This window comes from Panthera tigris, chromosome C1, assembly GCF_018350195.1.
Source record: "Panthera tigris isolate Pti1 chromosome C1, P.tigris_Pti1_mat1.1, whole genome shotgun sequence".
NCBI classification, from domain to species: domain Eukaryota; kingdom Metazoa; phylum Chordata; class Mammalia; order Carnivora; family Felidae; genus Panthera; species Panthera tigris.
The window spans coordinates 149,950,906-149,977,436 of NC_056667.1; the positions used below are offsets into that span (position 1 = coordinate 149,950,906).

Genomic DNA, 26,531 nt, shown 5'->3' on the forward strand with positions numbered 1-26,531 from the left:
GCAACAAGGCTCAGGACTTGGGCCCCATTTCTCTTGCCCTTGATCTTCTGCCTCTCTCTGTGCATACTCATAAATCCATTCCCGCCCCAGTCTATGTCCTGCCTTACAGGCCACCATTTGGCCTGCTCTTCCCACAGCCCTGCCTCCATGGTATCTGTCAGTTCCTCCAACCTGCTTCACAAATCCCCAGGAAACCAGCTGTACCTGCTACTCATGTGTGTGCTGCCCTGTCTGCCTCTTCCCTCTCTGCAACCTACGGAGAGTGTCTGCGGCCTCCCTCTTTATTTCCGAAATCTTTCTTTATTGGCTTCACATAAGTGCCCCACCCTTTCCCACCCCTCAGTCTCTATATGTATGTAACGTTTTTGTGCCTCAGGTTCCGTGTCAGTAAAAGGAAGATAATCAGAGCACTTATCTCAGAGAACGTGAGGGAGAACTGAACAGAATAATCCACGTAAAGACCTTAGAAGAGTGTCCGGCCATAGAAGCAAGCACTGAATGAATGAGTGAAAACAATGAATGAAATAAATGAAACTGGATGCCCCTACATATGCACACCATTTGAGAGGGCTTGGGAGGGAAAGGTGAAATCCTAACTTCTTGGCCACTTCCTTTCCCTGCCCTACATGCTCGGAAGCTACAAAATTCCTGGGGCTCATCACAATTTGGAAGCCGCTGGTCTTTTCCACACATACGGGGTACTCTGTCATATTTGAGTTCATAGTTTATTACCTACTCTCTCTTAATTCTCTTTGAAAATTTTGTGTGCATGCTTTATCTCACCAACAAGTTAATAAACTTCTGAACAATTAAAATACCAGGCACCTTGAATGGGTGAGTGAAAGTCTACTACATGTTATTTTTTAAATAGGTGTGATTAAAAGACCTATGACTGACCATATGAAAGACCACTCATCAGTGTTAGCGAGAAACATACTCCTCAAGGTGTGGCTGCAGCTGCGATTTGCTTTTTTGCCAGTGGGGCTGAGGGTTTTCTCATTGCCTATCTGATTCCTCTGCTCAAATCTGTCACCATTTTGGTCTGCTGTGGACTGAAACTCACTGTTTCAGTGAAAAGATGTTTCCACAGGCTTCACTGCCTTTAAAAGTGCTCCTGCCTTGCCACTTGGCAGTAGGTGGGTGATTATCTACAAAGGGTTTTAGGGAGTCACTGTTCGTATCACTGCTTTGGGTCTGAGCCTTAGTCCTAGGGTCTGCTAATCTATATGGCAGCTTTGTAAGAATAGGAAAACGAATTCCTTCTGGTTCTATGCAGCCCCAGAGGTGCCTGTCTTAGTGAATGGAGCGTAGACTGCTTTTAGCAGTGCACAAGCTGAACAACTATACATGGCATCCCTACCTGTTCCATTTGTGTACACAAATGGTTTCTCAAATTCCCTTTCCTAAATCATAAGTAGGACCTTTACTTCATACAATGTGCTTCTCTTGGTGATGTGGATTTCTCTAAATTCTTCCAAATCTGGGTTATCAGTGACCTAATAATGAATCCTTTTTCTCATTCTTTTTAAATTAAAAATCGTCTTCTCTTATAAAGGCTATAATAATCCTGGCTACTGATTGATGATTCATTAGCTGCAAATGTAAACAAAGATCAGGGACTTGCTTATTACACACTTTGGTCCTTCCTGTCCTGGATGTATTGAAGAGAGTCCGTGGGTCAGACTAAATGGGAACGATTTTCAAAATATCTCCTTCTGACCCACAGACATGCACAGGGTACTGAAAGCCTCTAAGGAATTGTCTTCTTTGTCTTTTCCAAAAGGGTGGGAGGAGGGAGGGAGGGAGAGAAGCAGAGAGAGAGAAATAAAAACAACCTGGGAAAGAAAAGTAAAAGATGGGGTCCAGAGGGGCAGCTGGGGCCTCGGAGGAAAATAGAATCTTTGAATGTATTCTTGCCAGAGACAAAAGCACAGGCTTATTTAAAAAACAAAGGAGGGCAGCTTTATTCTAAAGCCTGCTGTGCACCAAATATAGGCACTTAGATTCAGCTCTCCACACTCTGAGGAAGCAACTTACCAGGGTGGAAACAATTCAGTGAACGCGTTTGCCTCACTTTCCCTACACACCTTAACTCTCACCCGCCCAAATCATTCCTCTGAGTAACACATTGGGAACCTTTAGCGCCCTGGTACTGGCAGTTTTAATGTGTCCATTGCCAGCACTGAATTTTGTGCCAAGAAAACTCGACTCCTGGCGTGGAAGGATTAAACAGTCCTCGGGTGCCATCTGTACAGTGAAGTGTAAGAGTGACTCTGTGCACCCAGTGTGCGCGTGTTGCCATTGGCAGTGGGAAGGGACTTCTATTTACATGACGACCTCATGCAGCGAACACCTAAGGGGAGAGATGAACGTGGTCACCTCGGGGCAAGCAGAGGTGAGGAAGAGCGGGATCCATGTGGGAACGAGGAGCGTATAGGAAAATCCGGAGAACAATGCAGGATGAAACGGTAGATTAAAATCCATCATCCTAGCGGGGGAGGGCTGGCCCAAGAGGAAACGCCTTGGTGGCTGATGTTCATCGAGGGAAGTTAGGGTAGGTGGCGTGGACTTCCCTGGACGTCAGGGTTTGGACTTGACCCTGTGCTTCTAGGTTCAAAGACTGTTCAGAACGGGATTTTTAAAATGAACTTTTGACTTAACATCCAGCAGATTCTAGAGTCAGGGTTAGGGTCCTGGACAGTACACCTCGGTTCCAGGAGTTTTTAGTACTTTGGGATATTTTGGAAAACCCTTCAGCAACCCAGCAAATACGCCATACCGTAAGCATCCTGGTCAAGTTACGGACAAGAAAACTCCAGATGGAAAATGAGAGAAGTGATGGAGACATGCGATTTTTGTAAGAATTGTTTTCCTTCAAAAAGTTCTTACATTAAATCAGGCAAGGTTTTCAGGTTCATATTGGGTAATCTAAAGAACACAATGTCCAGTAAAGACTTGAACAGTTAATAATAGTGCTGAGGGGAAAAGGGACTACAAAATAACCATAAATTCAAGATAACCTGAAGAGTAAGAGATATACGAGAAAACGTCCTAAGAGCCAAAGGGGATGTCAGTCCACCAGAAGAAGAGTACAGATTTCCTAGTAAATGGATATATAGGGGCAACGACATTCCAGGCATAAGGAACAGAACAGGGAAAAGTCCAGAAATATTCAGAGAGCAGTGACCATTGCAAGCGAACTAGACCACTGTGAGAAGGAGGCTGACCACGTGGTTAAAGACTGAGGGTTGGATTCAGTTGAGTCACACAAAAGATCCATGAAAGTGTTGTATGTGAGAACGTGGGGATTAATCTCACACCTCTTTGTGGTATAGACTGGAGTGTAGAAAGACAAGCGAAGGGGACACCAATTGGGTTATTATTACAAAAGCAGGTAGTCATGTGACAGCAGCAAAGTGGTGCCGAAGAAAGGAAAGGATGTCTACAGCAGCTTATCGGATGTGGAGGAGACAGAATGGGAAGAATTGAGTCCAAAGTATTAGGAGGGACAACCAGTGGAAATGGGGACAACCTGACTATGGGACCGCTTTGCAGTGGAAGATGATTTGTGCATGTCACATTACAGGTCGTCACTTTCCTATCTCGACCGAAAAACAGATGAAAACACACACGCAGGCCCAGACACAGCCACACGCTCCTCCCTGCACGGCCTCTGCCTTGAGCCTTCACAAATAAAGCACAAAGGGAGAAAACTAAACTGTGTATACTTAAGTTGCAAAACTCGACATTTTATTTGAGTTTTATTGTGTTTTGACCACACGGATTCAGAATCTATAGCAATGGCGGCGCCTTACAGAAACGTACAAATACCGCTCAGAAGCCCGTGTACAGAGACTTGTGGCACAGATGAGAAATCTTGGTAACTTACTCCTCTTTTTGTTTTTCTTGCTTTTTAATTCACTGTCCTGAGAAGAGTTTTGAATTTCCCTCAGAGAACGTAAACACGAGATGATTTACTTTGTCATCTGCAAGTTTTGGCGTTTTCAACAAACGTGACAGATAGATTCAGGAAAGTTTTGGAAGGGCCCAAGTGCCACACAGGTCCCTAGACTTAGGCTAGCACTCCCGGCGACACCAGTGTGGCACCAGAGACAGTGCTCTGGCTCCGCCATGGCATCCACACTAGCACAGGCTGCTGCCAATGAGCATTGCTTCCGGGCCACATTCTAAATGCTACAGCTTGTCTGAAGAGCAACCTTCCCACTTGTCTCCCATCAGCCAGCCATGTTGGATGCTATTCAGTAATGTGGGTTCAAGGGCTTTGCAGGGCGTTGCCCAACTGTACCTACTCGTCACCTGTTTTACTCAAACCTGGTTCGAACAAACTGTACATAGTTGGTATGAAGAAGAAAATCATAGGCTTGTACGTACATCTTAATTATGATAATACCATAGACATTTTAATATATAGCTAAAGGTTTAGAGAGTCTTCTGGGCTCTAAAGGAATATGTTGAATTTGACATGTTTTCCAAATGAAATTTTTATAATTAAAGTAATTATCTGGTGTTGCTTTGTATTTCCAAATGAATGCATATTGTGACCTATATAGCATACGATAAAGACTGTAATTATGCAGAATATAGTAGGGGAAGCTATTGGAGTATCTCTAAACCACCTGTGTTATTTCTTTTTAACAAGAATTTTGTTGGAAATAAAAAATATATATTTTCTAGAATAGATACACTTAAAAATGTTCTTAAACAACTTATAAATAGGTTATAAAATGGATCTGGTTTCTCATCTCTTACCTTGTAATAGTCAAGGTTGTCTTGTGGAGTCGGCAAACCCATGTAACGTTCTGTATACACTGAATCTGTGATGAAAAAGAATTCAAAATGCTTAATTCACACAATAAAACTTTTCTTCCTTTTATTGAGTTACTTTATGTGCTTTCACATGTCTTAACTTGTGCACAGGTCTACAGTATCCCCCTCAGGAGTGTCTCCTCAAGATCATTTTTATTGGGTGTGTTAATACAACCAGACACACCTGCTCAGAATCACGTTTTTTCCACACTTAGCCAGAACCAATGAGGGCAGAGGGAGATCAAACTAGATGATCTAAAACCCAACCAATAAGCCATCTGCAGAAAAATCAGATGTGAAGTGCTACAAGGTAAGGGCTCTTTACATTATCATCTGATCCTCTCAAAGAATCTAAGTTAGAAAGTCACTTAATGCCTCAACTGTCTGGAGTTTTTGATCTTGACACAAGCATATACCTTAATTTCCTTTTGGAAACCCCTTATAATGTTCACTTACTCGTTGCTTACTTAAATCATATTTTTTTTTGGCAGGTTAAAATTCACTATAATTAAAACAAAGAATTCAGGTATCATTTATTTGCTATATTTCCCTGTATTATGTCAGTTACTCCAACACAATGCACGTCAAACATTCGTTTTCTCTCATTTTGCGGTGAGCCCTCAATTTTGGTATTATAACAGTTGTGTACTGTGAAATAGATTGCATTAATATCTGCTGAAATGATGTAAGCTCTTTTATCTATAAATATGGTTGAAAACAGGGTGCATATATATATACACGACACTCAACACACACACCCACACACACACACAGGACAACAACTACCTCAGGTAACATTCTAACCTTTTTTAAATGACTGGCACTGTAGATTTAAAAATTATATTGATAATGAGTGTTAGTTACTCCACATGTGTTCTCTATGTTTTTCCTATGGAGATCAAAATATTGTCCTCCAAAATAAATAATGGCAACATTTTATCATTTTGATTAAAAGGAATACAGGCTATACGTAATTTTACATATCTAGAGGACACTAATATAGAAAATATAATATTTTAAAGATGTTTTAAAATATAAGATCTTCATACAATGTTCATATATTTTAACATTTAAATATGAATAATTTAGGTTGTACATGTGATGGAGGGGAAATAGTCTTTAAGAACAAAATAAATTTTTCCTCAAACAGCAGAAGACTTCAGTTCTTCTTGTCCTAGAACATAATGACCCTTTTTTATTATGTTAATCAGGTTTACATGTGTGAGAAGTTCTGAAATTTTAATGAGTATATTTTAAATGCATAATACAGTTGTAAACTTCTACAAATACATCTTTGAAATACCATTTATGTATTCCTTCTATCTGATCTTTGAATAAAATTGTTCAAATTAATACATATGTAAGAATTCTAGAATGTTCCTACGTCTAGAAAGTTGGGTTGGTCCATATACGTTTAATGAAGCTCTCTTCTTATTAGACTTCTAAACTCATAAAGATTGCTTCTATTATTTTATTGGCCACCAGAGGTCTCCAAAAACAGGCTAAGCAACAGAACAATTAGCATCAAATAGGAAAGGTTTCTACGAAAACAAAACCATTTGTATATGGACTAAGTTGTAACTATGCTTTCCGTTTTTTTAACATAAAGATAGCAATATTTTATTTATTTATGTATTTATTATTTATTTATCTTCAATAAGATAAATCTCTTGACTTGGGCTTTAAAAAAGGGCTTTCCACAAGATTGGTACTACCATATATTGGGGCCAAAAATATTTAATAAGCATATTTGTTACCAATGAGTCTATCACATAAAGGATTTGAGATGGGGTCTGAAGAGGTGCAGGAAAATAATTCATCTTCTCACCACCTACCTAGTGTTCCAGTGCTCACTCCCTCCCCTTTGGGAATTATGATGCCTTCTATAATTATTTTCTGAATGATGAAAAGGAGATCCTAGAGTGGCTTTCATTAACTTAGAGATAGTGGGAAAAAGACAAACCCCCTAGGAATTTCCCTGTCCCTGTTCTCCTTTTCCCGCCTAAAGAGCCCTACTTATATCTGACCTTTACTGGAAGAAAAAGAAATACATGCTTCTTTTATTCTGCTATTATGTGAAGCCCCCAAATTCAAAGCAGAATAAAGATAAGGAAGGGTTTATCTGCAGAAATGTAGCATTAGGGATGTTTTGAAATTTGGAAAACAGTATTTATTGACAAGTAAATGTGTAGATATCAAATAATACCACCCAGGCTTTTGATATTAATAGCAGAATAAGGGAGACCATTTGATTTTAGATATCCATAAAGTACATCTACGATGAATCAGCTTATTTCCTGTAGAAACATTGAAACTCAAAAAAGAATGGTTTTGTCATCGAAATTTTAAGGTCAACATTCTGTATCTTTTGGTACCTGATAGTAATTACATACCATAATACTCCCACCGTGAGACAGGCGCCACGGCTATTCCACACTTGAACACACCACTGCCTGCTCCCAGGACCATTGAGGTTACGTACCCTCCATATGACTAAGGAATGGAAACGGTTATTTTTATGGAGGTAAAGGAATTCAGGACATATGGTAAGCAAGTCACAGTTTCCATATTTCTCACATCTTTATATACTGTTCCTCTTCAGAGATAGAAAGCATGGTAGAGAAGGGCTTAAATTGGCCTTAATTGGACAATATCTAAAGACTACACTTTCAGAGCCCTCATCCCGTTTCTTGATAGGTCTAAGGGGGAAAGGCATCAAAAGTTTGCCGGATACTAATTAAAGAAAACAAAATCAATACACACTAGGTCTTTACTGACTTTGACTCGTGAGGAAAATCTCCCTCCTTCCCTGTCTCCTACTCTCCTTCCTCACCATTCTACTTCTTTCTCTCTTTTCCTTACCTCCCTCACCTCCCTCCTTGATCAGAAGAAACAAAGCTGTATGCCCGACCAACAGGGACTCACTGCCTAGAGATCGAAGACATTTTATTTGGATCTTCTTAGATTAAAAATATGTGATTTCCATCTCTAAGTATTTACATGCCAAAGGTAAATTATCATGCTCTGGATTATATTCACCAACTATATGCATACAGATTTATTAACCAAACAACTACTCACCCAGCCCCAAATTGCAATCCGTTTGTCGTCCACAAATCCCATTTTTGAAAATTGTCTAAAATACATGGAAGAAGTCCATGAATTAGCACGGCTTTGTGTGTAGAAACTAAGATAAGTGCACAGAAAGGAAACCCTGCCATTTGTTCTCTGTTTCATCCTATTGGAATCTAAGATTAATCACTGCCAGCAATCAAATAAACACCTGAGAAGGATGTCTGTCATTTTAAACTCAAGGGCCAGATGAACAAGGTTTACTTTTGTTGGGGGTCCACAAAAATTTTGTCTGTGTGTGCATGCATGTGTGTGTGTGTGTGTGTGTGTGTGTGTGTGTGTGTGTGTGTGTGTGTATGATTCACAGAAAACAAATCCTGGCAGTTTTTTTCACAGCTTTATATAAAAATTTGCAGCCCAGATGCACTTTTCTTTACATAATTGAATTTAAATCTCTCCAGATGTTTTTCAGTTTAAGAGAGGATGCCCCCACCATGGAGAGATATAGAGGCATGGAGAACATCTGGGTAGGGCTTAGAAATGTCTCTGGGCCCCCTACCTGAGAACTTAAACACCATTCTCTAAATAAATTCCTTCTTATGGTGGGTGTTGATTAGTTAGCTCAGCACCCATTAAATAGGAAGGAATTTTTCCTTGATGAAGAAGTCTTTTTGCCACTAAATTGTGTTCAGGATTGGTATTGAGGTAAAGAAATGAGAAAAATGTTTTATGCACCCTCTTCTTAATCTTAGCCTTACATCAAAAGGTAATTTGTTTCCTTTAAGGAGAAATCTAGTGAATGGGACTCTTTTAGCTTTGTAGTATTGATGTGGGGTGGGGACCCTTACATTGACCTGTATGTGACTTGGAGAATTTTTGTGTTTTCAATTGTATATATGACTTAGGATGCCCTGAGTTAAGCATTACTAGCAAAAATTAAAACTAAGTAGTTTTCAACTCATTATATTCTCCCTGTAAACTTTTAAAACTTAGACCACATATATGTATGGAAATGTCCACCAAATCATGAGTGTACAAGTTGATAAGCATTTACGGAAATGAGTATATCCTTAAACTAAGATATAGTGCATTACTATCCCCTGGAAGCCTCTGGGTCATTTCTCCCTTTGCAAAAAGAAAACATTTCGTATTCAGGATTCCAATCTGTACCTGTTTTTGAACTTTATATAAAATGGGTCATGCAGGATATACACCTTTTTGCCTGGCTTCTTTATTCAAAAGCCTGTGAGATTCATCTATGTATGCTGTTCTTTTTAGTCACTGAAATAGTATTCTGTTGTATAAATACATTCTCATTAAGTTTTTACTTTTTATTTGTTTAAAGTTCATTTATTTTGAGAGAGGGAGAGAGAGAGAGAGCACACAAGCGGGGAAGGGGCAAAGAGGAGAGACAGAATCTCAAGTAGGCGGTACCATCAACTCAGAGCCCAAGGCAGGGCTGGAGTTCACTGAACTGTGAGATCATGACCTAAGCTGTGATCAAGAGCTGGCCGCTTAACTGACCGAGCGGCCCAAATGCCCCTCGTTAATTTTTTTAAACTGGAGATGTACATTGTGGACACCCAATTCTGTAATGTTGGATTTGAGAAGCCATGGAAACTCTGCCCTCTCTCACAGAGGATCAATTTGGGTAAACATTTAGATTTAAAATATCACAGCATTACTCCTGAACCAGTTCATCCTCTTTCTAATATAAACCTCCCTTTCTCTCTTTTTTACTTTAAAGGAAAATAGCAAATCATTAACTTTGGTGTAAGAGACTTACGGATACTTATTAAATTTTCTGTCATCTTCTCTTTGGTTGTTCCTTGTTTTTAAAGGCATTTTCTTCCACCCACTTATTCATTCACAGTTTTGCTGCATTTGCTAGTTTATGATTCCACAACATTATTTTAAATCAACCACTTATAATGTCTCCCTACACATCCATGCAGTTGGTTATAGAACCTCAAAAGACTACATTTCCCATTTACCAGTTGAATGCAGCTGTATGTGAGTTGGGAGACTCACAATTTTTTTTTATACCTAAAATATGGGGTACAGACGCCTACCTTGCAGGGCTGCTGTGCAGTTCTCATGACAATGCAGGCAAAACATTGCCCATGTTACATGTGCATTACATGGTGACCATTATTCATGATTAAAATCTCTCTTAAGCCAGATCATGCCTATCTATGGTCCCGTGACTGGAAAGCACGAGAATGAGATGTGGTTCATACTTAATGAAGCCCTTATAATTGTGAGTGAAGATGGCTTTTGCTCCACAATTTCCCCCAAATGGCGAAGTGACCCTCATCCAGACTGTAAGAGCCACTCCTAGGACTTCATAGCTATCACGTGTAGTGTAGCTTCTTACATTCTAAAGGAACACTGAACTCCTTCACTTGTACTTGACTACAGGGATGGCTCACTTGTTGAGTTAGGTGTTTCCTCAGGAGTGCATTTATCCCTCAGTTTGTCCACGTATTAGTTGAATTTTGAGTCTCTGTTCCTAGAGGGTGGTAGCACATATACCAACTATCTTTCTAGAGTCTAAATTCCTCTAGAGAGGAATTTAAGAGCTGTGTCTTCTTTAACCTTTATATAATGTCTATAATGACATACATTTTTACATAAATGTGATTATCTTCATGAAAATACACCCCAAAGATGAAAGGTGCATCCCAAAACACTTCACATTCTTTACACTTTACAACTTGGAAATATAAATTGAGGGAGGAAAATCAGATGATCTTAGAATTCATCTCCTAGTCACTCACCTGGCTGCTTCAATTTGATCTTCAACTTCAAATGTTCCCAGTCTTCTGTTGACTGCGTGCATGATCTTATCTCCTTGGTAACCACTTCCTCTGCCATCAAAGCTAGCTACGATAATGTTTTCTGTGCTTGCAAGGTAAGTAGCCCAGTTGAGTCTGAAGATAGCGTCTGCTTTTTGACTACACGGGCCTGCATATCTGTGAAAAATCCCAAATTGTTAGCCTTTGTGGTTTTTCTGAATCAAATGAGGAGTGCTTATATTTCTACTCCCTGTGGACAATAAGTATGCATCTTTCCAGATCATGAGCCTGAAATTGTGCCAGCCACCAGGGTGCCCACAATGGTCCCTCTAAAACTTGGCAACATGACTATAATGGCTGTGTGTTTCCTTCAAAGATGCCCATCAGTATTATCTTTGAAGACTGGTATCAAACACAGACTTCACAGGCCAACATTTTCTAAGTCGTATGTTTCTTGGAAATCAAAGAAATAAAGACTTAACAGTCGGGACAGGGAAAGTGTGTTAGGAAAAATTAATGAGAATGACAATAAATGCAGCTTTGAATATATCCTTCCTCCCTGGCTTACCAACACTTCTCGACTACAAATGTATTTCCTAGGCTGGAACTTCCTTAAGCACCACTTTGGTGTATAATACGCACTGTTTTCCCTGCAACCCCAGATGGGGTTGCACACTAAGGCCACAAATGTGCACGAGTCATTGTGGAATGGGCCAAAGTATGAATGAATGCTACTCCTTAAAACTTCAAAGGAGAAAGAAGTAGACTGTATTGAAAAATGGGCATGTTGTTGTTCAGCATTCTACTTATTAACGTGTTTAACTCCCACTCCCAAACAGCTGGATGCACACTTTCCATTAGCCCTCTCATTTCCATTTGTTAATCAAGACAAGCTCCCGATAGCTTCTTGCATCACATTTAAATATGTCATCTTTTCACGATCTACGAGACTCCTGGACCCAGACCTTCTCCTATACCTCTCCCTCCAAACCCATTTCTCCTACTGATCTGTTCACTGTCCCCTCCACTACATGCCTTTTCTCATCCTAGTGAAAGAAGTCAAAAGAACTTTGGTTTTAAACAAACATGATAGTACTTTAATTTTAAACTAAATATTGTAACATTCTAACTTTAAAGAGACAAATGCTCTCATGCATTTCTTGGGCAAGTAAACATTTTTTAACAACATGTGAAATGATATTAGATTCAATGATATTAGATATGGTAGAGTAATAGCTTCCCTTAATATTGGTTATGTGTCAAGTTACCTAACCCACTAAGATTAAACAACATTATTTTAAAAAATAGAAAGCAAAGATTTAGACATGTAAGGATGGGAAGAGGAAAATAACTGAAAAAACAGGCAGTAAATTTACCCTGTTTTTTTAAACTTTCCTTATAAAAGAGAGGTCTAATCATTCCTTATTAGGTAGTCAAAGAAGATAAAAATATCACTCTTTTCTAAAGGATCTGTTTTCAGTAGGGGGGCTGAAACCTAAAGCAAACTAGTGTCACTGTAGTCAAAGTAATAAGGCTTACTGAAAATCCAACAGCATCTCTTGAAGTTTAAAATACCTTTTTTCCCTTTCTTTGAGCTTTTTTTTGTTTACATGGAACTGTAAATACAGTGCAACAGGCTGTGTTGTATATTAACATCCCTCCCTTCCCCCTCCCCATACAATGGGCGCAATAGAACTCATATAGGTTTGCAAATCACCTGGTGTGCAGCAGGACCCCAGCACATTTGTTGGTTTGTTTTTGTTTTGTTTTTAATAAAGGAAATGAGACAAGCTAGGACAGGAAGAGTGGCATTGTGGCATCGTATGTGAGTTCAGGGCAATTTTAGAAGGACTAAAGTAAAATATATTCCCAGTAATTATCAAAAATATTTTATAAAGATGCCATATTTAGAATTTGCATGAGTTTACATTTACTGCTCAAAGATTTGTGTTTCAGAACTTTCTCTAACACCTGAAGACGTTTGGATTATAATGAATAATTTCCTGTATCACATCGTCTCTTCACCAAAGATGTGAGTGGAAAATACCAGGCAGTGATATTTTGGAAACTAATGGAAAAGAGACCTGATGTCCTAGTGAATCAAAGGCCACCATTCAAGATGTTTGGGGAAACTTGGGGGTAAAGAAATTGTTAATACTATTAATACCTATCTCTTACATGTTAAAATGGGCAAGAGGTAAGGATAAAACTGGGACCTGAAAATTCTTTGAAATTCTCTTGTAGTTCAGAGAAACAGATCAAAACAAAAAACAAAATTATGACAGAAGGGTGTCTACTCTCTCCATTAGAAAGATGGTAGAAAACAAAGATTTGGGGTTGTGATTGCAAAATGGGAGAAGGAAACAGTAAAACTGCTTTACAATGATTCAGGAAGAGAGGAAGGATTTTTTTTTTTTTTTAACATTTTTCAAACGTTAATTTTCTGTAAACTGCCCTTGGGTAAAAACATGTACAGTGGTTAACTTCCAAATTGTTCCTTCCTCTTGAATACTTACACATCTATTAGGAGAGGATATTTCTTGGATGTATCAAAATGAGGAGGCAAAATCATCTGATACCAAAATTCTAAACAAACAGAAAGATTAATTAGTAAATTAAGAATAATTATTAGCACATGATCTAGGTCTCTTATCTCTGTCAGTGATAAATCATAGCTAGTAGTCAACAATTTGTTAAATTAGAATTGAGAAAGAAAATGAACTGCTTGGATTCAGCATGTTTTTAAGATATAAAAATATTCTCTTTCAGGTCAGGATACTAGTTAAGATTAAAGCCATAAAGTCTTTCCTAATGTATCTATTAAATACATTGGTGCCTTGTAAAATAAAAGTGCATCTTAGAATTGCTAATGTTTTGTTTTTATGATTCTGTTCTTTGGCATCTGATCTACTTATCTAGTTTGTTTATGGCTTATGTTCTAAGCTTTCCTCCAAAATGTTTTCCTCTTCTTGAATTTCCTTGAAGATGTTTAGGATTTTTAGTTGGCCCCAACTTTATTTTAAAATTCTGATTTAATAACATTTTTGTGATTCTTATTGCCATCCCAGACCGCAAAGCTGAGTTCCCATTTTCAGCTCTGTGTTTCACAGAATGAAATCAGGTTTACACGGCGCAGACTGCTGTGAACGTTCTGTATGGTCTGCAGATCTGTTTTATTCTCTGTGCTTGATTTAGCATCAGTTTAATAAAATTTGCCCTAAGTAATGAATTGGTTTCCTTTGCTCCCAAATTCAAGATGATGAGTTAGACTAATAAATGTTAAAGACACACACACAGAGACAGAGACAGAGAGAGAGACAGAGAGAGATGTTTCATATTTTAATCAGATTATTTCCAGCTTCAGTAGATTTAGCTTGAAGGGGAAAAAAATCCATATCTCTAGAGCTGCTTCTTTCTTCCTTCCTTCCTTCCTTCCTTCCTTCCTTCCTTCCTTCCTTCCTTCCTTCCACAGTTATTTCAGTTGATGTAAAAAGAAATGTTTACGAGTAAAATCTTTATATAAATAGATTTCTCTTTGTTTTTGCTGATTATTTTATGCCTTCTAAATTTAAGTCTTTACTATTTTTCCATAGAATGTCAAGCTATGTGTTGACCATATTGTTTTCAGTAAGTATGCCAAACCCACCATTTCATCTCTCCTTTGTTTGAATGGGTACTAGTTGATTAGAAGTGTTTTAGCTCCATCATTCTGAAGATGGAGTGTTTTCTTTTGGGGGGGTTCTTTGTAGTCACCAGTCCCACCTCCTTCTGCCCCTCCTCCAAGACCTCGACCCCCACTTCCCCCCAGCCCTCCTTTCCTGGAGTTTGAATGTACAACCACCTCCCAGATGAGGTGGTTGTGGAAGGTGGTTCTGGAAGCTCCAACCTCCCCAGCAGGTTGTCCATCCAATCCTATGGGTTCTCTGAGTCAAAAACTTTCAGGGCCCCCCACTTTTTGTCAAGTCTCCAGTATGCAGTGCCTTCTGCACCAACAGTCGAGGTGGCTCTCCAGAACTCTAAATTCTTGCCCACCATGCCTGATTCAGGAGCCAGCAACACTGGCATCACCTAGGGGCTAATTCCAAACTCTGAACCCTGGGCTCACCCCTCCTTGCTGGATCACAGAGCCACATTAGCAAGGTTCCGGGTGATTCTATGCACATTTCATTTTTGAGTAGCCCCATGCTGAGGAGTTCTTCAGAAGCACCCTCTGTTTTCTGGTGCTTTTCCTGACATTTAATCTTGGATGAATCTTTTCTATTGAATCTTTTTGAATATTTTCTATTATTACCCTATATTACTACCCTATAATATATTATTACCCTATATTATTACCCTATATATTATTACCCTTTTAAAATGTGAAATAAATCAGTCCTGGTGGATTCCCCCATCCCCCACGAGTAATTAGCTCTTAATGGAAAAAAACGAGCAACCAAATAAAAACGACCCGACTGCATTTCCTGCTCAAAGACCCCTCCCCCCCCACCCCCCCACCCTCATTCTTAGTGGTTTCTGCACATCATCCAGGCTCCCGGCACGGGGACTAGGCTAACTGTGGCAGGGAGAAGGTTAGAAAAATCCAAGATTTCTCTTCCGAATCTGAAGTTTCAGCATTTTACAGCCAACCCTAATTTTTTTATAGTCATTTCAGATATATTTTTTACTTCTTTGGGTTAAAGGCAAAATATATCAGGATATCATTAAATTAAACGCGCAATTAATACTTTATAGAGCAGAGTTCCTAACAGAATGAAGCTGGGGTATGGGGTAGCAATACTGGTTTTTTTCCAAAGGCTTCCTCTTAACAGAATTAAATTTCACATAGAAGGGTGCTGTATTTGAAAACAAAACAAAAAGTAAAACCAGCAGTTCTCGTGACAGGCTATTTCATAGACAAAATAAACTTAGGTTAGATTTACATATAATATAAAATGTGTATTTTCAGATCAAGTTGTCACGTTTGGAGAGATTTTTATTGGTGTTTCCGTGAGCAGTTCTGTTCTGAAAGAAATTCAACTTACTTGTTTCATTCAAAATAATGAAGTCCAGTTTTTTTGAGGGCATCTGGACCTCCTGCAGCATTTTATCCAAAGCTGAATTGTCTTCCAGGACCCTCAGTTCTAAATAAATATTCGAGACAGCAGTCATTCATTACAATGTGAAGAATATGGATTGTGCAAGGCTGTAATAAGTGGCAATTCACTGATGGACTATGCATTCTTTTTTTAAAATAATTTTTAAAGTTTATTTAGTTATTATTGAGAGAGAGAGAGAGAGAGAGAGAGCGCGCACAAACTGGGAATAGGCAGAGAGAGATGGAGACAGAATCAAAAGCAGGCTCCAGGCTGTGAGCTGTCAGCACAGAGCCCCACATGGGGCTCAAACCCACAGACCTTGAGATCATGACCTTAGCGAAAGTCAAGCACTTAACCTACTGAGCCACTCAGGCACTCCAAGGGACTATGCATTCTTTAGATTAGAAACCTTGAGTTCAAATCATTGTTCAAACACTCTAAAGCCAAAAAAAATCCCACTATGCTAAGTACATGTTGGTCCTATTCACACACACTTTTCTAATGAGCAAACGAAAGGTGAAATCTTAGAAAGTACCTTCATCGTTGCTGCTTCGGTGTAGAGTATAGAGGGGCAGACCAGGGCCTGTTAACATAACCAGGGAAAAACGTTTTAGGTGAGATTTTTTTAAGAAAAGGAGATAGCATAGTTTTCAAAAACGGCATTTGTTACCATTTAACTTTGATATCATTTTGATACCATTTAGCTTTGATAGAATAACTATCATAGTGGTATAAGGGGCTTACTAAGTGCTAGCTGGTTTTTTCTCTGAAATAAGTGCAATTTGATTGTAATAAGTATTACCGGAAAGGCACGAGGATCAGGAGAATGAAGCAGAAATTGAACCTCTGGCCCTACTGGGTACCTTGGGCATGTTGCTTTCAATTTCCTCATCTGTGAGCTAAACCAGAAGACCCCTGACAGCTGCTATCTTTCCTTCCCCACCCCAAGTCCACAGTCCTGCGATGACCACGCCCACTCTCAGGCCCCGCCCCCTCAGGGTGGAGCTCTGGAACCAGGCCACCCCTCCCCCCCTCCCCGGGAAGGGGCAGATTCTACCCCCCGCCCCCCCTCCCCCCCTCCCCCCCCCACGGAATCCCGAGCCAGGGGGCACATCTGCACAGTGCCTGACTTGGATAAGCTATTCCTTTCTGGCATGCAAAAGTGTTTTTCTCACATGAACATATCTTCACTATTTATCCCAACTGTAGTAGTTGCAGACTAGAAGGTAATGTATAAAAAAGCTATTTGGTGAGCTATTTAATTTTCATGCATTTAGATAATATTAATGTTTTACTGGTGATCAGAACCACAGTGATGGCATTATACAGACCTGGGTTTGAACCCTGGCTTACCTGCTGTGTGACTTAGGACAACATATCTATGCTTCGATCTCTTTACATACAAAATGAGGGCAATATCTACTTTATAGAGTTTTCTTAGGAATCAAACAAGACCACAAATATAAAACTTCTAGCACAGTTCCCAGTATGAAATGCATGCCCAAGAAGTGGTGACTAAAAACAGTCACAGAAACTAAAATGTAATAATAAAGAAACTGTGCTGATAAAGAAAGATTCAGTTAGCTGGTTTGGAGGTCTCTTTTCGGTGAGGGGACGATTCTTTCCAGAGTATCCAGATTCTTTCATTTTGAGAAGTAACCTAGCATAGTGCTTATCCGAGTGCTTGGGAGGTGGAGACCTGGGCTTGGATCCTGTTGTTCTGCCGGTGCCACCTCTTATTAGCTGTGCCACCTGTGGAAGTCCTGTTGCCCGTCCTTGCCAAGTTTCTTCATTTATCATAAAGAAAATGAAAATAAAACAGCAACAGAAGATGGAACAGTGAGCAGGTTGGGTGACGGGCACTACCCGCATATATTTTCTCATTTAGAGGGGCAAGTGCATAAAATAATAAAAAATTAACACTAAAAACAATCTACAACAAAAAATCTAATATATATCTATCTCTGTCTGTCTAAAACAATGAAGTACCTCCGTTATACATAGGCTCCACTGTGTGTGTGTACTTGTGTGTGTGTTCAAAAGCAAGCCATGCAAGTCTCTTGGCCAAAAGGGGAGGAGAGGTGGTTAACTCACCACTTAGAGCTTGAAGAGAAGGGGACTTCAGTGATTTCAAGAGCACCTCAGATTCAAGAGAAGAAAACTGAGCAGGGCAGCAAGAATGTTTCCCAGATGGGACAGAGAAAGGGACAAATGGGCAGACTGAGCCAGGAGGGTGGTGAATGATGTCCGAAGAGAGGAGGGAACGTCAGCTGGCGAGTGGAAGGCTGGAAAAACGTGCAGCCTAAGGGAATGTTAGGAACCGCTTTGGGTAGACAGACAGACATGGCGATGCTGTCTTCCCTCCCCATGTCCATTCACACTTACCTGAACATCTAAGTTGATAGTACTTTGCCTCTTTACTAAATGATACAGAATAGTACTGACACCTCTCTGGTTTCAGCTCACAACTCAGGCATGCCACTTTCGTGGAGTCATTAAGTTGGATTCTGTGAACCAATGGTGGAAATTAAGTGCTTGATGAAAGAAGAAATGACAAGATGGAATTGAATAATGCCATATTCTGGTTTCAAAGCTATCAGAATGTCAAAGCAATGCTCAAAAACTTCTTTTTAGTGTAAGATAGATACACGAATTAATTCGTAATAACCTCAAACCTCCTACTGTTTGGAAATAACATAAAGCATCTAATAAAGCCATTCTCTTTTGGTGACATGTGGAGGTTTGATTTATAAAGGAACCAAAGCTCTTCCAGGACAGAAACTAGAACTTACAATTCTGGTTAAGACAAGGAAAAAAAAAAAAAAAAAAAACAAAAAAACCAAACAACCCAGAAATTGTTCTTCAGCTAAAAAGACTCAAGTCAACAAATTGGTGGAGCTCTTACTTATAAAGATTTCTTCCTCCTGGCATTCCTTTATATTCATTACTAATGTAGTATCTGGGAAGAAAACAAATGAGATGTATATTAATTATGTTTTTAAAGAAAGTCAAGCACACTTTGTTTAACTCAACACCAAGCATTAGTGCTGGCCCTTCTTGTATCATTCTTCCCTGCTCCCTCTCCCCCAGAGGCCATTTTCCCCCATTATCTCTAAACAGGAGATGGTAAACAGACTAAAATATCTGAATGCAGGAATTGCTCCCTTCATTAAAGTGACGAGTAAAAACTCAAAACAAAACAATAAAAAAAAAAAAAAAAGAAAAGAAAAAAAAGTCTCTTATAAGAAAAATGTGACTGGACAAGTAGCCTGAAGTTGAGAGCCCATGTGTCCATATTTTTCCCCATATTTTCTGTTCTAGAACACAAACTACTATCTTCCTGAGGGCCACAGAGCCACTTCTAAAGAGGACCTTCAAAGACTGCTTTGGGCAGGGGCAAAAATCCTCCATGGTGACACCCGATAACGAATTATAAAAGTGCCTTAGATGCTAATGAAAAATAACACTCCTCAATTCATGCCACAATTCGTGCATGGTAGCTGACAGCCTCTGCAAAGCTTTCCATTTTCCAAAAAGCGAGGCCGAAACATGGACAGATATAAAATAGCCTTTGCAAGCCTTCCAGAATTCGGCGACAGTTAACATTTCACGAAACGCCCCTGATTCTGGTTCAGTGTTCTAAGATGTTTAAGAAAAAGAGGCTACAGCTCTTCTAATGTAAAGCAGGTAAGAGCAAGAGGTAGAGCCACTTGGTGGCAGGGTATCAAATCTGCTAAGCATATGTGAAAATCATTAAGGCTTCCGTATGTTAAAAAGAAAAAAGTACTGAACACATTCCAAATAGACTATTCTTTATTTGTAGGAGATTTTCCCCTATTTCTGGGCAGAGAGGGTGTGATTACAACAACTATATTTACATCCATCCGATCGATTATTAGAATACTCACAGGTAATCAGTGGTAAGAGCTTCTATCCCGATGACTTCCCAAGCTCCTTTTGTAATAAATGTGCAACCCTAACGGAATTTTTTAAAAAGAGGTTTATGAAACTCTCTCGCCAAAGTTAAGTGGGGGGTTAAATCATTTATAGCAACAGTTCAGATGATCTTAGGCCTTTTTGGGTGTCCCCACCCCATCCCATTGTACTCTAGATACTGCTTTGGAATTTGAATTAATCAGATTATTAGTACACCTTGATCAACTTTACCAAATGATTTCCACGTCAAGTTAGTTGCATTAAAAAAGAGATCAACCTGAAGTAAATTACGTAGGAATACTCACTTTCTTATCTATTTGGAAACGGCAAATGTGTTTGTAGCCATCTTCGTTGCTGATGATCTTGTAGAAGTTCTTCCCGTCAGAGGTAAAATGAGGTTCTGCAGGCCTAAACTAGAATAAAATAGAAACAAAAAACACATTAGAGCACATTAGTCTCATCTCAGCACCAACTTTAATTTTTGAAAGTCCTCTCAACATCTCTGCCCAAAACCCATGCTTCATTTACTTGCCAAATGAAACCACAGTGTCTCAAAAGAAAATTCTCCTTCTAGAAAATGCAGACAAAAAGATCTCGCTCAGGGAATTTTTTGTGCAGAGTAAATGAGAGAAAGCACATAAAAAGGCTTACACAGGACACTCAACACAGAGCAGTGGTATTGTTATCTTTGGACATCTCTCTGTGGATGATAACTCAAGGACTTCTGGCTACAAATGGGCAAAAATCAGCAGTTCAGTTTTATGAGGTAAATTTTCTCAATGTCACAGGTGTGCTTTCTTGAAACACACTATTATTATTATCGTAACTGGAAGTTTGTACCTCTTAATCCTTCACCTATTTCACCCATCTCCCCACACCCCTACCCTTCCCACAACCATGAATTGATTGCTTTCTGTTTTGTTTGTTGGTTTGAAACAGACTATTATCTTTACTGTTTCAGATAAGAAGTGGTTTGTAATTTGAGGGATTTGTTCCCTCTTTTTAAAATACATATTTCCTTTTGAAAGCCAGGAAGTCTTTAACCATTTCTGGACTGGGTGCTATAAGGAATGTCTGTCGTATATTTCACATGGAAACATTTTTATACTTACCATTTTTATGGTAAGTCTTTTCATTTTGCTAAATAGGATCAACAATTTACCAAAAAAGTAGTTGTATGGAAATATACTATAAAATTTCCATTTTTCACAGTTCAATAAAAGATAGTTCTCAGAACATAATGTAGTTTAAGCAGAAGAGTATCTATCCCAGCCTGAAAGGAATATGTCGCATTACGACTACATTTGAGAGCAGGTAGGAGATGGTCTTTTAAAATTGTTGGTTCACTTTACCCTAGATGTTTCCTCTTTCATCAGCTCCCATTTTGGGAAGGAAGAAAAATGCTTCCCTCTTCTATTTAGTGATTCAAAGTGGATTCATTTATGGAGCAAGCTGAGGCGTGCAATACACTTGGTGTTCTCATTACAGAGCTCTGAAACACATTCCCCTCTCTAGACCTGTGTTCACAGCCTTATCTTTTTAATACATTTCCCTGTTTCCCCTGGATGGAGTTGTGCCTAGTAGAAATGTGTGAAAAGTGGCATCTGTCTGGTTAAATACAGAGAGGAAAAAACATATTTTTTTCAAAGAGTCGTGAGGAAGTGTAGCGTGTCTCTTGCCATGGAGGAAACCACTTTTCATGTTGGCAAACCTCTCCCCTCTGCCCAATCAATGCCTGAAGAAAAGGGACGTGCGAATGCTATCGGAACTCCAAGCCCAGCTGGAAGGGGTCCTGTTCCTGGACCGGGGGCCTCCCCTCTATGCCCTGAGAGATATGAGTGAAATCTTTACACATTTTGTTCCTTTGTTTCTGTCTTAAAGGAGACTTAATAGAAGTGGTCGTAAAAATTAGGTGAGATTTGTTCATCGTCTTTCTATGAGGTGCCGCAATGGCTGCACTTCCTTTGTTAACTTGTTTCGTTCCATGGTCTGGTGGCAACACGGCTGGTGATGCCGCCCAAGGCGGAGTGCAGCAGGAGCGAGAAGCGTGACAAGTCCCTGCGGGTCACCTCGCTTTCTTGGATGAAACTCTGCATCTGGGGCCTAGGAAAGCGTGAAGCCACACGAGTACTGTTTCCTCCAGAGGGAGGTACACAGCAGTGTGGTGTGTTTGCCGCTGCGTTGCTACTGGATATAGTCCCATCTCCTTACACATTAGTGTAGGCTGTGGATGGAAGCCATGTTTTCTGCCTCCAAAGCACAGGACTTTGAAGATGAGGTCAATGAGCATATTTGGCATCTTAGAGGCTTTTCAGCATAGGTTTGCTTTTTACTTTCCAGGACCTACAGTTTGCCTCGAGTATGTCTTCTGTTTTGTCTGCTATTAAGTTTTAACTTGTCCTTTTACTTCTTCCAGCTGAGCATGTTCTGTATTCTGTATAAAAAGATATCTCTGCAGGGGGCATTTAAGTATTTTGATTAATAGGTCAAGTAATATTTCTGTTAATAGCAAATAACATAGGGCCCTCATTTGGTATATTTACTTTTTTTTTTTTTTTTTTTTTTGAGAAAGAAAGAGCACGTGAGTGCAAATGGGGGAGGGGCAGAGGAAGAAGAAGAGAGAGAATCTCAATCAGGCTCCACGGCCAGCGTGCAATCCATTGTGGGGCTCCATCCCACGACCATGAGATCATGACCTGAGCCAAAACCAGGAGTTGGATGCCTAACCTCCTGAGGCACCCAGGCACCCGGTATATCTACATATTAAATAGCTCTGTGTATCTGATCCATACGAAAAAAAAAACCAAAACATGACTCTTAACCACTTACTCTTCCAACCCAGCCAGTGGTACTCATTTCAATGTGTTCTTGTGCCTAGGGAGAGAAAAATACAGGGACAGTGTTCCAGAGAGAAGTAAGCTATGCATTCTAATTCTTTAGCTGCAATTCATGGTAATACAAATGAAATTGTACTTAAAATAGTTGAAAACTGTCTCCATTTATATATTTGTATTTATGTTAGGACTGTTGCATTAGAACATTTACCTCTGTTGCCTAGGGCTCTGTCTCCATATGTGGACCTGGAGGGTCCACCAGCATTTTCAACTCAACAGGTACAGAACAGAAGATGATGTCATTTGTCTTGTCTCCATCCCCACTGGCTTGTTCCTACACCTTCATTCTTCTGCCTAGTGCCACCATTCACCCAAGCCAGAGATGTGGGAGTCGCTCTAGATGCCTCCACTACTCACAGCCACCTCCTCAGCCCCTGTCTCCTGGTTCTTTGACTCCTTTCTTCCTTCTCCACGGTTACTGCCTTAGCTCGGGTTCTCTTCTGATTTCCCCTGGTTTGTTGTCGTGACCTCCTGGCTGATACCCTGCGGCTCTTTTCTTCTTCCAATCTGCCCTCCACCCTGCTCAACCCCTGGCTGAACTCACGTGGCAACAGATGGTTCTATCTCATGATCCTCTTCTATTTAACACCTGGAAATAGCACCCCGTGTCCTACAAGTCAGTCCAAACTCCTGGGAATGGTGCCTGATACTCAGTCTACCCCCACCCTCAGTTCTCATCATTGTGCCTCAACCCAACCCCTGGTCCTCTGGGAGCCCCAGACCCTGCACGCTCCAAGCCATTCACTGGATGCCTTTGCACAGCCTCTGCTCACAGGGTCCTTGTGCCCTTATCTGCCCAGGCTGCTTTAGTTCTTCCTTGTCATCTCCCATCCCCTGTCCCCAGTTGAGTGGATCGCCTTCTTCTGCCCTACATTCCCTCTGTACCTTGCTTATATCCTTTTAGGTCACAATATCTTGATAGTAGGATGATATGTTTTACAGGAAACAAAAAGCTTGAGATTTTTTTAGTTTGAATTCTGGCTGTCATGTGACCGAAGCAAGCTCCTTAACCTCACTGAACCTCTGACTCCACTGTGAGTCTTCAAGAAATGGTATCTACTATTATTCATTATCATAATGGTAATCCCTACTAAAACATCAACATTTTGGGGACAGAGCTGTGCACAGAACTTGGGACACATTAGGTATTCAATGTTTGCTGTATAAATGAACAAATGAGCACATCAAGATACAGGGTGCCCAAGCTTTCTGAGGCAAGAATCTTCACTGTGTCCAACCAGGATGGGAACAGGGAGGGGAGGTGTGTAAGCACAGAGCCTATTACCAGGAAACGGCTTGTAGAGGTGTGCTTGACATATTCCAGCAAACCTTCCCTGGGCTTTGTCCCTCCTGAGGCTGCTGGTCCCCAAAGGGGCTTTAATTCTGATTCACCAGCTTGGTCAAACCTTGAAGTTTCTTGTGGGAAACCCCCCAACGCCCCAAGCACCTCAGATTTGAATTAACACTTGCCTTTGTCTTAATGTTACCACCCTTTCAGCCGGGTAGGTATCTATGTGTGTTCCAAAGCTGTTTACTGCTTAATGATAGTCACAGTATGGTAGCAGATTTGTGGCCTTTTGAATCTTGTTTTCTTTCACACATACTCAGCCAGTCATTTGCCACTGCCCATATTTTCTCTATGGAAACACACTTTATGGCCCTTGCAGCCACTGGCCCTCTTGAGCTTTTTGAATTTTGACATCAAATTCTGTCTTCTGGGTTTCCAATTACCATCTCCTCCCCGAGTGATAATATCCATAACTAAAACAGTATGACTAGTGAGTAAAGGTGAAACGGAAGTACCACCAGATATCAGATTCTCTAAAAGTTAGTCAAAATTTACCCACTGCCTCAGGATCTGACAGTCAGAAAGAATAGAAACTCAGAGTTTATCTCCTGATTCCCAATCACTCACTTTGCCTGTTTTCATACTGTCCTTGGATCACATGTAGCTTTAGAAGCAGAACATCCCCATTAAACCTTACCGCTGAGGAAATCCATTTGCCGGTGGAGTTATTATAGTCACGTATATCCATGACTGAATAGTTCTGAATCCTTCGGAGCCATTGCAAAGAAATTCTTTCTTCGTTTGCCCACGTTACATCACACAAATAGTAATCCCTGGAAGGAAGAAAGGAAGGAAAAAATGGAGGGGTGGAGGGAGGAAGGGAGGAAGGAAGGGAGAAAGGGAGAAAGGGAGAAAGGGAGGAAGGGAGGGAGGGAGGGAGTGAGGAAGGAAGGAAGTAAGGGAGGGAGGGAGGAAGGAAGGGAGGGGAGAGAGAATAACTATTTCCAGACCTTGGTACAGACAGACATTTTACTCACTGAAATCAATCTTAATAGGCATATAATTTTAAATCGTTGTTGAAAGCATTTAATAACACAATATTTTACTTTTTCTGAAAGCTTAAAGTGTAATTTAGTTTTGAATGGAAATTAAAATATATCTGACAGGAAAAACAGTAGCTAACATCAAGTAGTGGCTTGGCAAACGTGACTCACACCACAGCTCGGGATTTTTCAAGTCCTCAGCTTGGCCTTTGGTGGTGCCAGGAAGTCAAGGGTGACATTTTCCCATCTCTTTTCTGCTGTCTTGAGAGAAAATTACAGGGAGGCCAGAGACACTGGCTGAGATTCGAATATTTTCTGGTAATTTGACGTGCTTCTCTAGAAAATTCTTGCTTTTAGGGTGAAATTACAACTGACCTTTTTCTCAACTTCATTTTCAAAGGGGAAAAAATTGACCCACATCTCTACAAACTTTGAAAATCAAATAATTATACTGTAAAAAATCTTTTCTCAAGACTCAAAACATGAACTTGTGGGAAAAAAAATAAGGAACCTTAACATAAAATTTATACAAGTGGAGATATCTCCAGCATTGTGTCTTCCTCCAACACATACCTTTAAGCAGTTTTGGAACTACCTTTTGATTTGTAGTGAGATGCATAGAATTCACAATTTAATTTTCTGCTAGCCTCCCTAAATATTTGCTCCGGATCATTTATATTTTATTTTATTTACTCTTCCTAGCCCCCAGTGTGATTTTGAACAATGATCTTAAATCACTCCTTTCCACTGTCTGATCAAAGCCTTATCCCCTTTTCAGAAAAATTCCCAAAGAATTTTTTCCTCCCCTCTCTTCCCCTCTGGCCCATGGCCATATCCTCTTCCTCACCCTGAACGCGCTAAAATGCTCCTTTGCTCTTCCCTTCCCAGGCTGTGACCACCCCCTCCTTGCATCTTTTTGCTCTCCTTACTTGACTGCAAGCTCTCTGAGGCAGGACCACAGCTGTCTTGTTCACAGGGTGTCCCCAGGCCCTAGCAGAATACCTGGCCCAAAACAGACACTCACCAAAATTCTTGGAAGGCAGCACTGAAGGGAAAAATCCCATCCTATTCTTTGTGGCTTAAATATTTCTGTCCTTCCTCAGAATTCACAGACCGTGTCCTACCTATCTCCACTCCCCTCATGGACACTAAAGCAAACAACCACTGTTTATTGAGCACTTAGGATGGATCACCACTTCACTATCCCCCTTTTATTGCTGGGGACACCTCCTGTGTTAATGTCCCCAGGGGGACCTCCTCATTGTCTCCGTTGCTGCTGGCAGGTACTGAAAGAAGATCATACCCCTTCACCCAGCAGCAAAGCACCACCTTCCCACATATAGGGACTCCTCTCCATTTCAGCCCTTTCTTTTGCTTATTAAGAACCGGTACACCATCAGTCTGCATGGCTGGTGTCTCATGAACACCCTATGAGCTAGGTCCTAGCTGCCCTCTTGGTTCAACCTGCCCTTCAGTCTGAAACCACTGCAGTGCTCTGACTTCCTCAGGTCTTCTTCAAATATCCACTATGCTTTCTTAGAAACCCTCTTTTTCTACACTGATATAACCAGTCTTAAAGCGCTTACCACTAACGA

At 40.2% G+C, this 26,531-nt stretch overlaps 1 protein-coding gene across 1 annotated transcript in view; it reads right to left on the reverse strand.

Annotated features, from left to right (window-relative positions):
- Positions 1–26,531, reverse strand: part of DPP4 (dipeptidyl peptidase 4) — a 78,341-nt gene that overhangs the window by 7,315 nt on the left and 44,495 nt on the right. The window contains exons 11-23 of the mRNA XM_007078452.2: positions 24,591–24,726; positions 22,541–22,585; positions 20,017–20,124; positions 19,684–19,751; positions 18,681–18,734; positions 18,161–18,282; positions 16,311–16,358; positions 15,722–15,820; positions 13,214–13,283; positions 10,680–10,874; positions 7,909–7,963; positions 7,221–7,320; positions 4,771–4,835 (exon numbers count right to left, since the gene is read on the reverse strand). Coding sequence (XP_007078514.1) covers positions 4,771–4,835; positions 7,221–7,320; positions 7,909–7,963; positions 10,680–10,874; positions 13,214–13,283; positions 15,722–15,820; positions 16,311–16,358; positions 18,161–18,282; positions 18,681–18,734; positions 19,684–19,751; positions 20,017–20,124; positions 22,541–22,585; positions 24,591–24,726 — 1,165 coding nt within the window. The remainder of the gene's footprint in view (positions 1–4,770; positions 4,836–7,220; positions 7,321–7,908; positions 7,964–10,679; positions 10,875–13,213; positions 13,284–15,721; positions 15,821–16,310; positions 16,359–18,160; positions 18,283–18,680; positions 18,735–19,683; positions 19,752–20,016; positions 20,125–22,540; positions 22,586–24,590; positions 24,727–26,531) is intronic.